The sequence below is a fragment of the Mus caroli genome, chromosome 17, assembly GCF_900094665.2.
Source record: "Mus caroli chromosome 17, CAROLI_EIJ_v1.1, whole genome shotgun sequence".
Taxonomy (NCBI): domain Eukaryota; kingdom Metazoa; phylum Chordata; class Mammalia; order Rodentia; family Muridae; genus Mus; species Mus caroli.
In genome coordinates this window covers 62,193,980-62,206,946 of record NC_034586.1, presented here as the reverse complement: position 1 = coordinate 62,206,946, position 12,967 = coordinate 62,193,980, and the positions used below count along the sequence as shown (strand labels likewise).

The 12,967-nt window shown below is 40.9% G+C and overlaps 1 protein-coding gene across 3 annotated transcripts in view; it reads left to right on the top strand.

Moving 5' to 3' along the window:
* Nucleotides 1–12,967, top strand: part of Ankrd12 (ankyrin repeat domain 12) — a 102,133-nt gene that overhangs the window by 17,776 nt on the left and 71,390 nt on the right. For all 3 annotated transcript variants that reach the window (XM_021185699.2, XM_021185702.2, XM_029471306.1), the window contains exons 2-3: nt 7,248–7,385; nt 10,296–10,443. In XM_021185699.2, the coding sequence (XP_021041358.1) occupies nt 7,299–7,385; nt 10,296–10,443 (235 nt within the window). In that variant the 5' untranslated portion in view covers nt 7,248–7,298. The remainder of the gene's footprint in view (nt 1–7,247; nt 7,386–10,295; nt 10,444–12,967) is intronic.

Sequence of the window (12,967 nt, the reverse complement as noted above, 5' to 3'; positions counted from 1 at the left end):
GTACCACACTTTCTGTATCCATTCCTCTGTTGAGGGACATCTGGGTTCTTTCCAGCTTCTGGCTATTATAAATAAGGCTGCTATGAACATAGTGGAGAATGTGTCCTTATTACAAGTTGGAGCATCTTTTGGGTATATGCTCAGGAGTGGTATAGCTGGGTCCTCAGGAGTACTATGTCCAATTTTCTGAGGAACCACCAAACTGATTTCCCAAGTCGTTGTACCAGCTTGCAATTCCACTAGCAATGGAGAATTGGTCCTCTTTCTCCACATCCTCTCCAACATGTGTTGTCATCTGAGGTTTTGATCTAGTGGAATCCAGCGCAAGGGGAGGGCCCAAGGCTTGACACTATTACTGAGGCTATGGAGCTCTCACAAAAAGGGACCTATCATGACTGCCCTCCGAAAAGACCCAACAAGCAGCATAAAGAGTCAGATGCAGATGTTTGCACCCAACCAATGGACAGGAGCAGCTGACCCCTGTTGTTGAATTAGGGAAGCTGAAAGAAGCCGAGGAGAAGGGCAATCCTGCAGGAGGACCAGCAGTGTCAATTAATCTGGACCCCCGAGATCTCTCAAACACTGGACCACCAACCAGACAGCATACACCAGCTGATATGAAGCCTCCAACACACATACAGTAGAGGACTTCTGGGTCTATGTTCATTCAGAGATGATGCACTTAACCCTCATGAGACTGGAGGCCCCAGGGTGTTTAGAGGTCAGGTGCAGTGCGGGGTGGGAGCACTCCCATCCACGTGGAGACCGGGTGGGGAGGGGAGGGGAGGAGGTGTGGGATATGGAGCCATCGGAGTGTGGATGGGGGAATGGAATATGGAGTGTAAAAAATAAATTAAAAATAAAAAAGTCTCAAAAAAGAAAGAAAAGAAAGGTGGCTGTAACACCTGGCCTCTGATCTTTCTAGGAGACGCACTCTCAGGGCGAACTTCCTGTCCCTTTGGGCCTTCCAGCCTTTGCTTTTCTGCAGTGATCTCTGAGCTTTAGGTATAGAATTTGTGCAGTCTTAGCAGTTGAGACTGGTATCATACAGTCTCTTGTTCTACGTTTTGATTGGTTGTGTTTTCTGTAGTGGTCCTTGTCTGTTTCAAACATAAGCTGCTTTGCTGAGGGATGAGAACTTCATTTATGAATTGGCTATAAGGCTAAACATTTAGATTATAGCTAGCTATCATGCTGTTTAGTAAAGTGGTGGGTATACTCCAAGATCCATGACTCCAGCAGCTCTGGGTAGTTGGCTAGGTTTTCAGTACCAGATATGGTTTCCCTCTTGTTGAGGAGTCCCTACATCCAAGTAGAAAGCTGGTGGTTTCAAACCAAGGTATGCATGTCACTACTGCACCCCCATAGTTATCACACCATGCTGGTCCATGTGGTGCAGAGGCATCATAGTGGGGTAGGAATAATAATTGCCTCCCTCCCTTGCCATGGCACCTTCTAGTACCATGAGAAGCAGTCCTCAGGGACAAGGCTTCCTCAGATCACATCCAGCTGAGGTCCCCTGGGTCCTGTGTCTAAGCAGTGTGATATTTTTCAGCAAAAGGAACTTACCTCCAAAGGGTAGATGGCAATGTTTCCAATGAAACTATATATGTGTACATAGAGTTTATCTTTAATTGTATATGTTTTTGTCAGTGTGGAGACATGCACATGAGTATTGGTCCCCACGGAGGCCAGAGGCATTGGAACTGGAGTTTTACATGGTTTTGAGTGGCCTGACATGGATGGATACTGGAAACCAAACTTGGGTTCCCTAGAAGCATGGTGTGTGCTCTTAACCACTGGGCCTCTTCTCTGGCCTCTTGTTTGATTATTTCTACTAATAGATTAAATGCAGTGAATAAATGCTAATTGCTTCTTTAAGTAATTTTAATTCATTTTTAAAACTTTGTTACTGGAACCTGAAGTGCAGCTGTCACCGAGCCTACTTGTTTTGCTCACTCCCTGTACTCTGGTAATTATACTTTTATCTTTTTTGTTGACTGACTGTTCCTCTACTGATGGTTTTCTTTGCTGTGCAGGTTTTAATATTATGCAATCTCATTTATCATCTAGTTATTACTTGCAATATTGTCCTCAGAAAGATCTTGTGTGCCGTTATCTTTTTGTGTTTTTTTTTTTTTTAGACAAAGTCACTTTGCGGTCTCGGCTGGACTGGAACTTGCTTGTGTAGCCCACGCTGGCCTTTCAGAGATCCCTGCCTACCTCGTCTTCCTGACTGTTGCTAGGATTAAGGGATGCACCACTGCCTGGCCAGTACCTCTATGTTGATGTTTTTGCTCTTACAGTTTCAAGTCTTACATGAGGTCTTCAGCTCGTCTTGAACTGGTGTATGTAGGATGACATTCTGAGGACCATTTGTTGAAGAAGCTGTTTGTTTTTGTCACATAATACCAGTGTGTCTTTTTGACATCTTTGTTGGAAACTGATTGGCTGTATGGCTTGGGTTTGTTCATCTTCTGTTCCATAGTGTACATGCTTGGCTTTGTGCCTTACAGTATGCACTTACTGTTTATACACATGCAGCTGGTATGTGTGAGGTCAGCAAATGTGGTATGTCCAGCACTTCTCCGTCATTGCTCTTGCTGCTTAAGGCTGATAGATTGGCTATTCAGTGTCCTTCTGCTAGTTCCTTTAGGACTTTTTTGGATTTTGTCAAAAGCTTTTTCTGTATCTACCCATGTGGTTTCTGTCCTTAAATCTATGTGATGTATTAACATTACTGATTTTTGTATGTTGCATTTGGATCTCTGGATGTTCACTTTATCATTGTGAATGCTGGTTTTTTTTCTTCTAAGTTGTTGACACTGCAGAAATGGGTACTGGTTTAAAACTTGTTGCTCTTTTAGATGATCCAGGCTCCGTTTCTAGCACTCATATTCTATCTAGCTCACAACCAACCCAAACTTCAGTTCAGGGGATTTGACTCCCTCTTCTGACCTCAGCAGGCACCAGTCATGTACGTGGTATACAGCCTTACGTGCAGGCAAAATACTCATGTAAATCTAAAAAAAAAGTGTGTGTGTCTCTCTATGTGTGTGTACACAAGTGTTCATGAGCAACGCACATTTTGAGGAAGACTAACATTTTTTTTCTTGGTTTTTAATTCTTTTTTGAAGATTTATTTTATGTATGTGAGTACACTGTTGCTGTTCTCTTCTAGAGAAAGTTCTGAGGGCTGCAGAGAGATGTATATTATATAGTCTTGGGGTAAATTGATTTATTCAGTGACCCACGGTGGAAGTCAGAAGACAGCGTTTAGGGAAGTCACTTACTTCCTATCTCCAAACTCAGGTTAGCATGCTTATACCAGGCCAAGGGGGAAACGTTCTGTAGACATCTCAAATCCATTGGTTTCCGACCTAATTTAATCCAAACGTTTCTTTTGCTTATTTCTTTTCTGGGATGACCTGATAATTATTTCAAGCAATGTGTTGAAGTCAGCTACTGTTACTGTGCGGGGTCAATCTGATTTTATAATATATCTGATTAATAAAATGCTGGCTTGTGTCTTGTAGTATTTGTTTTATGGATTGGGTGCACTTGTGTTTGGTGGCATATATGCTTAGAATTGTAATGTCCTTGTTGTCAATGCAGAAAACACAGCTCTTACCTTAAAGGGAATAAGGTATAGTTTTATTCTGGAGCCATTTTGATTGACCATGACCCAGGAACACAGGTTTAGGGTACCCCGGCTAGCCCAGAGCCTGGGCCTGTGGCCTCTTCCCAGCACTGCAGTCTTTGTCAGTCTTTGCCAACAGTTTCTTTCCAGGAATTGATGGATTGTTCATTAATCAGTGTAAAGCGACCTTTTTGTTTGTTGTTTGTTTGTTTTTCAAGACAGGGTTTCTCTGTGTAGCCCTGGCTGTCCTGGAACTCACTCTGTAGAGCAGGCTGGCCTCAAATTAAAAAATCTGCCTGCCTCCGCCTCCCAAGTGCTGGGATTAAAGGTGTGCGCCACCACTACCTGGCATAAAGTGACCTTCTTTATTTCTTGCTATTAGCTCTGGTTTGAAGTCTGTATTTGTCACATTAGAATAGTGGCATCTCTGTTTTATAGCTCCATTCACTTGGAATACCCTTTCCATCTTTCATGTAAGGTAGCGCACTCCTTTCCTAGTGAGACATGTTTCTTAAAAGCAACAAATTAGGAAGAGTTTGTCTTTAACCCATCCTTCTAGTCTGTTGTTTTAGGATTTTTATTGCTGGAGTGGAACACTGAGCAAAAAGCAAGTTGAGGAGGGAAGGGTTAATTTTGCTTGCACTTCCAGATCAGAATCTATCATTGGAGGAAGTCAGGATAGGAACTCAAGCAAGCAGGAACCTGGAGGCAGGAGCTGATGCAGAGGCCATGGAGTGTGCTGCTTATTGGCTTGCTTCCCTTGGCTTACTCAGCTTGCTTTCTTACAGAACCCAGAGAAGGCACCACCCACCATGGGTGGGGCCTGCCCCCATTGATCACTAATTGAGAAAATGCCTGACAGCTGGATCTCATGGAGGCATTTTCTCAACTGATGACTCCAACTTGTGTCAAGTTGACATACAAAGCCAACCAGTACACCTGTCATTTGACTGAGAGATTGAGACCATGAACTAAATCTTTTATTTTGTTGCCTATTAGATTTGTTTAATTTGAAAATTGTTTTATTGTGTATATGTATATGGGTTTGTGCACTCATACCACACAGTGCACATGAGGTAGTCAGAGAATAACTTTTGGGAGTTGTTTCTGTCTACCCTGTGGGTTCTGTGAATCAAACTCAGGATGCTACTAGGCAGCAAGCACCTTCATCCTCTGGCCTAGGCGGCCAGCTCTGGTTTCTTATTTAACCTTGTTAGCATTTCTCAGTCATTCTTTTTCTGCCTTTTATTGGGTTATTTGTGTATCTTAAACTATTCATTATATAATGTGCTTTTTATATATCTCTTTGTATAGTTTGCTGGTTATTCTAGTGGCTATGATTTATATTAAATTTTTATGTATTAAACATTTAATATTTTTGGAATGTATTGTGATTTTCCTTATGTCTTTGCTAATTTTTTCTAAGTAAAGGTCTTTTAAGATAATATGTAAACTTGTCTAACACACATTCCTTTAATATAACAACAATGGCCAGGAATTGTTTTTCAAAAAACATTCATGATACTTTTTTTTTTTTTTTAAGCCACACCTCTTTTTTTTTTTTTTAAGATTTATTTATTTATTACATGTAAGTACACTGTAGCTGTCTTCACACACTCCAGAAGAGGGCGCCAGATCTAGTTACGGATGGTTGTGAGCCACCATGTGGTTGCTGGGATTTGAACTCTGGACCTTCGGAAGAGCAGTCGGGTGCTCTTACCCACTGAGCCATCTCACCAGCCCCCACGATACTTCTTTAGGTCACTAATAACTTGACTTGATTCCATCTACAAAAGAGATGGTGTTTTGTTTACATAGCCTCGCTATGTTGATGTCTGTTATTTTTCTGTGACTTGTGATTGTAACTCTGTAAGCATTACTGATAGCCAGCTCTGAGGAAAGTCTTGGCTTTGAATGCTTCTATTTATATAATAGTACCTAAGCAGTTGAATGGTCTCAAGACCCACTCTGATTCTTACGTGTGATGCTGAAAAACCCATGGAGAGTTTATTTCCTTCAACTTGTTTTTATCTTCTATAAAAGGAAAGATTTGAACCATGAACTAATTGTTTTTCTTTGTTGTTGTTGTTTTGGTTTGCTGTGGTTGAGTTGTAGAACCTAATATATGCTAGGCAGAGGCTGTAACTACATCCCCAGCCACTTTTACTGGCATTAAAAAAACCACACCCTCATTTTTGTGTGTATGTATGTGCACGCTTGCATGTGAGCGGGTGGCCAGTGGTGTGTTTGTGTACATGTTTGTATGTGTGTATCGCAGCATACATGTAGAGTCACAAGGGCAGCTTGTGGAGTAGTTCTCTCTGCCACATATGGGTTCCAGGGTTTGAGCTCCTGGGTTCTAGGGTTTGTCAGGCTTGGCTGTATGTGCTTGGACCTGCTGAGCCATTCACCCATCCCTAGTGGCATTTTGTTTGTTTGTTTGTTTATTTGTTTAAATACTCCACTTTATCTAGTATGCTTTTAATATCTGTTTTTATACTATAGTTTGTATGATGGTTACCTTTACTGATTGTAATTTACACTGGGCTAGGAACCAATTATATTTTAATTGGATCTATACAGATCCATTTACTATATTTTTGTTATATTTCAATTCATTGAAGGTATTTTTACCCCTTTACCCCTTATCAAAACCAAATAAAATTTCAAACACCAATAGGACAGACAATTTGGAGAGTTTAGCATACTGCTAATACTACCCGTGTTTGGCGTTTTGAGTTCACGTTGGCACTGGAATGGCAGGTGACTTAAAACTTACTGGAAATGGACTGCATAAGAGTGTTTGAAAGTAAGCTCGCTCGTCAGAAATGGATTCTCAGTCTGTGTGTAATGCTCTTCTTGGCCAGGAAGGTTAGTCTAGGTCAGTGCTGTACAATGGTGCCTTCCCAGGAGAATATAAATGTATACCCATATTGTTTCATGTAATGGCTACTGCATTTTTGTCTAATTTTTGTTTATTTAAATAGCTTCATGTGGCCATTAGATAATCAGTGAACGAAGCAGTTTAGCCTCACAGCTTCCGCTTTTGTATGTGAAACTTGCTGAGAATTTTTGCTGCATCTCTCAAGTCCAAGTGTGTTATAAGCATAAGCTTCTGAGAGGCCCTTGTTAAACGTAGCTTGCAGAGTAGGAGAGGAGGAGAACTGTGGGTAAAGTGATTGTTGTAGCCCAGCATAAATTAGCCAGAGCAAATAGCTTGCTAAAGTCACAAGCTAAGAGTGCAGGGAAGGAAGGACACATGGCAAGGGTTGAGTCTGAGGAGAGACCTGTTTGAAGCTCCCACCTCTGGATCCATGCTGGAGAGAGGACCCTTTGCTCTCCTCTGCTGCTGCTGTGGATCTGTAGAAAGCTGTAGACAATAGTAGTCGTTAGATGGAGGGACTGAAGTCAGTCTTTTTCCATTGACAAGCTGAGTAGACTTACATAAGAGAACTTTAATAAAAACATAGATTGATAAGTGAAAACATAGATTGTCTTTTCTGGAAAAAAATTATAGAAATCAAGAAACTGATTGTATTAATTGTGGCATATAAACATATTGTATTGTATGCATATACAAATAATGCTTGTATATCTGTTCTTACAGATCCAGGATGAGAAGACTGTTAAAAGAAGCAGCTAGCTGAACAGCTATAAAATGCCCAAATCTGGGTTCACAAAACCAGTTCAGAGTGAAAATTCTGACAGTGACAGCAGTATGGTGGAGAGACCATATGGAAGAAAGGTACCGCACACAAAAGACTCCTAACATCATAAAAGTGTAACATAGATGTCAGATGTGTGTGTAAATGCACATGTGAGTGCAGGTGCCCTCAGAGTCTAGGAACAGCAGTCCTAGATCTTCTAGAGCTGAAGGCACAGACAGTTACAAGCCAAACCCAGATCTTCTGCCCAAGTAGTGCCTGCTCTTAACAGCTAAGTAGAGGGTTTCTAATAATGGACTCTGTCTACCTTTGCATTGTCTGGGTAAATTATGTTTTGTTAATTTGTTTAAAAAAATACTTGAATTTTTTATTCATGTGAATGTATGCATGTTTGTGTATGTATGGAAGTGTCCTTGGAGGCCAGAAAAGGGTGTTAGATAGCCTGGAGCTGGAATTACAAGCTGCCATGTGTGAATTTAAAACTTAGACTAGGGTCCTCTGGAAGAACTGTAGTCATGCTTGTAACTGCTGAGCTGTCTGCCTCTCCAGCCCCAGAATGCTTTGTTTTGTTTTGTTTTTCAAGACAGGGTTTCTCTGCAGCCCTGTCTATCCTAGAACTGGCTCTGTAGATCAGAGCCTAGAACTCTGAGATCTGCCTACCTCTGCCTCCCAAGGGCTAGAATCAAAAGCAAACACCACCATGCCCAGCCAGAAGGATTTTATTTTTTTAAAGATTTATTTATTTTATGTTTATGAGTACACTGTCACTGCCTTCAGACACACCAGAAGAGGGCATCGGATCCCATTACAGATGGTTGTGAGCCACCATGTGGTTGCTGGGAATTGAACTCAGGATCCCTGGAAGAGCAGGCAGTGCACTGAACCATCTCTCCAGTCTGCAGTCAGTGCACTTAACTGCTGAGCCATCTTTCTAGCTCCCCTCCCCACCCCCTGCAGAATGTTATTTTCTGATGATATTAAATTTGATTTGAAAAATTTAAGATTTTTTTATTTTCTCCATCTACAATTTTCTGTCTTGGGCTTTTTAAATATCAGATTTATTTTAGACCTGTAAAATGGGTTGGGTAGATCTTCGTTTTATTTTTGTTGTTATATTGTTTGTATAGAACAGGAAATACCTGTTCCTTGAATTTTCTTGTGAAGATATCATGTGATGGGTGCCATCTTTTCTTTTGTTGTTGTTTTAGAACATTTCTCAGTGTGCATGTTTGTCACTGTGTGTAGAGGTCAGAGGACAACTTGTGGATCATTTCTCTCCTACATATCCATGTCACATATGGGTCATCAGCCTCAGTGACAACACTGTCACCTGCTGAGACAAATCCTGACTATATATTACTGTCTTGTGTGGTCAAGGTAGATGCAAGCTTTCTCTCTGCCTCATTCTACTTTGTTGTTGCATTGTTGTGAGACAGGCTTTCTGTGTTGTGTGTAGCACTGGCTGTCTTAGAGCACTGTGGACCAGGCCAGCCCTGAACTCTGATGTCCAGGCCACTTGCCTCTGCCTCCTGAGTGCTAGGATTAGAGGTGCTTGCCACTGTACTCAGCTTCATTGCCCAGTTTTTAGTGATGTGTGTTTCTAGGAAAATTGTATATTATTCTAGGCTTTAAAGTTTTTGATTAGAAATAATAGTCTTTTTTTTTTATATTTAAGCTCAGTTCCAATGATTATTGCTTTTTTTTCTCTCTGACTCTCTGGTTCCTCTCCCCCCTTTCCCTTCCCTTTATCTCCCCTCCCCCCTCCTTTATGTGTTTATTCATTGTAATATGTCTAGTTATATTTAGATAGATGATTTTGTTATATTCAAGATACTATAGTATTATTTAAGTTTTTCTGTTATTGAGCAAAAGTGGAAGCATGTGCAGTAGTTTGGAAAAAGATGTTACAATTAGGCCAGATGTGGTAGCTAACACCTGTCATCAAAGTACTTGGGAGGCTGCAGTAAAAGGTAGACTGTGAGTTTGGGGCCAGCCTGGGCTACATAGTGAAGCCTTGCCTTACCAAAAAACAAAAACAAAACAACAACAACAACAAAAAACAACAGAGGGTTGAGGGATATCTTATTCAGGATTTCTATTTCTGTGATGAAACATCTTGACAAAAACAGCCTGGGGAGGGAAAGGGTGTCTTTCACTCACAGGTCTATATTACAGTTTACCATCAAAATCTCACAGGGCAGGAACTGATGCAGAGGCCATCGAGGGATGCTGCTTACTGGCTTGCTCCTTGTGACTATAAGGAAGCATGCTCAACTTGCTTTTTTACAGAACTCAGTACCACCAGATTTCACCACCCATGATGGGCTGGACATTCCCACATCAATCATTAAGAAAATGTCCAGGCTGGAGAGATGGCTCAGCAGTTAAGAGCACTTACTGTTCTTCCAAAAGTCCTGAGTTCAATTCCCAGCAACCACATGGTAGCTCATAACCATCCGATACCCTCTTCAGGTGTTTCTGAAGAAAGCGACAGTGTACTCATATAAATAAAATAAATAAATATTAAGAAAGAAAGAAAAAAGAAAGAAAATGTCCTACAGCCAAGTCTTACCATCACAAACGACATTTAATTGTTGAAGGCTCTGTATTTAACACATTAAATACATTAATGGATTATAATGTACTTTTATATTTTAAAATTCCTTAACAGGGTTTTAAAAAGTCTAAATTTTAAAACAATGTATAGGTGTTTTGTCTTCCTGCATATATCTTCTAAATGTACACATGCAGGCACCACTGTGTGCAGTGCCCAAGTACATCAGAAGAGGACATTGGGTCCTAGAAACAACATAACACACAGTTCTGAGGTATTGTGTGGATGCTGGGACCTGAATCCAGGTGCTCTGCAAGAGGAGCAACTATTCTTGATTTCTAAACCATTGCTCTATTCCAGATAATAAAGAGATTTAAGACACTATACTGTTTAGCTAATATTGATACTACTTTATGTTTGTTTGTTTTTTTATTAGAGTAAAGACAAGATTGCATCTTACAGCAAAACTTCAAAAATTGACCGAGGTGATATGGGCAAGGAAATGAGAGAGAAACCATCCATGAAACGAAAGCTGCCTTTTACAGTCAGCCCATCGAGAAATGAGGAGCGGGACTCAGACACAGGTAGAAGAACTTACCTTCTGATAAACTAACCATATTTATAATGGTGATTTCTTTTTGCTTTTCTGTCTACCCCTCTTTTGGATATTTGGTTCATAGAGAACTACTGTTCAGTTTTATCCTGGTGGCAGAAGTGTATCTGTTTATTATCCAAACTGTGGCTTGTAATATGAGAAAAAAAAAAAAAAAAAAAAAAAAAAAAAAAAAGAACAATTTTCTTATTCTGAATATTTATTAAAAATCCCTTAGTGCATTTAGAACTTAGTTTTGGGGTTCATTTCAGTAATGAAAATTGCTTAGTAAAACAAGCATTAAAAGAAGATTTTGCTTTTTTGTTACCCTTTGGTCACAGCAAAGAAGTTTAGACATTTTTGATTCACTGATGACATCAAAATATGTAGCATTCTCCCAAATGAGTCTAATGGCTTACTTCATAGTTCTTTTATTCTCAAAACTCTAGCATATCAGGGACTGTCAGATGTGTTCAGGGTGCTAACCACCAAGCCTGTGACCTAGGTTCTGTCACTGGGACCTACATGGTGGAAGGAGAGAACTGACTCTCTAAATGTAGTCCTTTGACTTCCACATATGTGCCATGGGTGTAGGGTGTGGGTCTGAGTCAGTGTTGTGTGCTGTGAAGAGACACCATGACCATAGCAGCTCTTATAAACGAAAGCGTTTAATTGGGGCTGGCAGACATGGTGCTAGAGAAGTAGCTGAGAGTTCTGATCTAGATTCTCGAGCATCAAGAAGAGAGAGTTTGTAATGGGCATTTGAAACCCTCCAGAACCCACCCCTAATGACTCACTTCCTCCAATGAGGACTCACCTCCTAATTCTTTCAAACAGTGCTACTCCCTGTTCAAATTTATGAGCCTCTGGGGCCATTCTCACTCAAACCACTGCAGTGAGCATGGGCACTTTTGGCAGTGTGCGTGTGTGTGTGTGTGTGTGTGTGTGTGTATGTGTGTGTATGTGTATGTGTACCAACATGCACATGTGTACAAGTGTTTGTGCAGGCCAGAGGTCACTGTTAGGTGTCTTCTTCAGTTATTTCCTACTTGAGTTTTCCTTTAAGCTTGAGGGCAGTTGTATTAAATTGCTGTGATCTCAGCAGATGTTGGGAGGAAGGGAGCAGAGGAGTGAGGGGGAGGAAAGTCAGCCTGGAGGTCAGACAAAGGGTGGACAAGCAGCCACGTAGTGGAGGGCTTCATAAACAGTAAGAAGTCCAGAGTACCAGAAAAAGTACACTTACTCTGACCAGCATCTGAAAGAAGAGACAGGGAAAGAAGAAAAGGTTGTACCTTTCTAAGTGTTCACTCAGCTGGACATCCAGGCCTGTCTTTAGCGCCTGAAGGTGTACCTGCTTTCCTGTGCTGCTCCTGACCTCCTGTGGGGTGGTCCCTTAGTCAGCTCAAATGTCTGCCTGGGTGCCTGGCAGGAAGTGTTTCTCTACTGTGCTTTTACTGCTGCTCATGGTTCCCCTCTGCAGAGACAGCCTTGGAATCATTTAAGGATCTGACTCAAAGATCAGAGTCCCCAAACTCAATAATTCCTGCTTTTGGTAAGGAGGTCCTCTAGACAAGTGCTCCTCACTGCTGAGCCCTTCTCCAGTCCTGGCCAAGGGTTTCCTTATTTAATACAACGAGAAGACCAGGCAGTCAGTCCAGAGTTGATACAGCTCAGTTATGTGAGATGGAACTAGGTTCTTTTTCATCTCTCTTTTCTGCCTCCCTTAGCTCATACATGAACTTTGTTCTTAAGGGGGTTTGGGAGTGGAGAGACTTGTACCTTACTAACATTTATTAATGTACTGAACTTGCAAAAGAATATTAAAAGCCAAAAGCTTCATTGGGCTATTCCTGATATAACTGGTACCATGGATATTGGGCAGATAACTTTTATAGTAATTATCACTATTTATATAGTATAATCAACTGATGAAAAATTTTACCTTTAATAGTTATTAAAAATTCATTTATTTATTTTGAGACAGTCTTACGATATAGTTCCGGCCAGCCTGGAATTCTGTCATGTAGACTAGGCTGACCTGGAACTCAGTGATCCATTTTGCCTCTTTCTCCTGGTTGTTGAAATTAAAGGCATAAGCCACCATGCCTGGCAGTATTAAAAAATTCTAATAAATCAACTTCATTCATCCATTATCAGTCATGCAATTACACAACTTTGTTTAGTCCCATGGCATCCAAGGAAAGTTGTAGCACCTGTGTCAAAGTATTGATCAACTTCCTGGAGACTCCTTGTAAGAGTCTGTCTCTTGACATCAGTTGTTTAATTATGAGTAGATTTTGCAGACTCTGCTTTGTTATGCCCTGAATCACTTCTTCATTAAAAGAGAGGGGCACTTGTGATTCTTCATGTTCCTTCTCTGAGATAATCACACCCAGCTAAGAAGCCTTCAGAAGCTCACATACTCCTAAACTAAAACATTTGAAAGGATGTGGGTTTCTTGTTTCTTCTTCCCTTCCCTTCCCTTCCCTTCCCTTCCCTTCCCTTCCCTTCCCTTC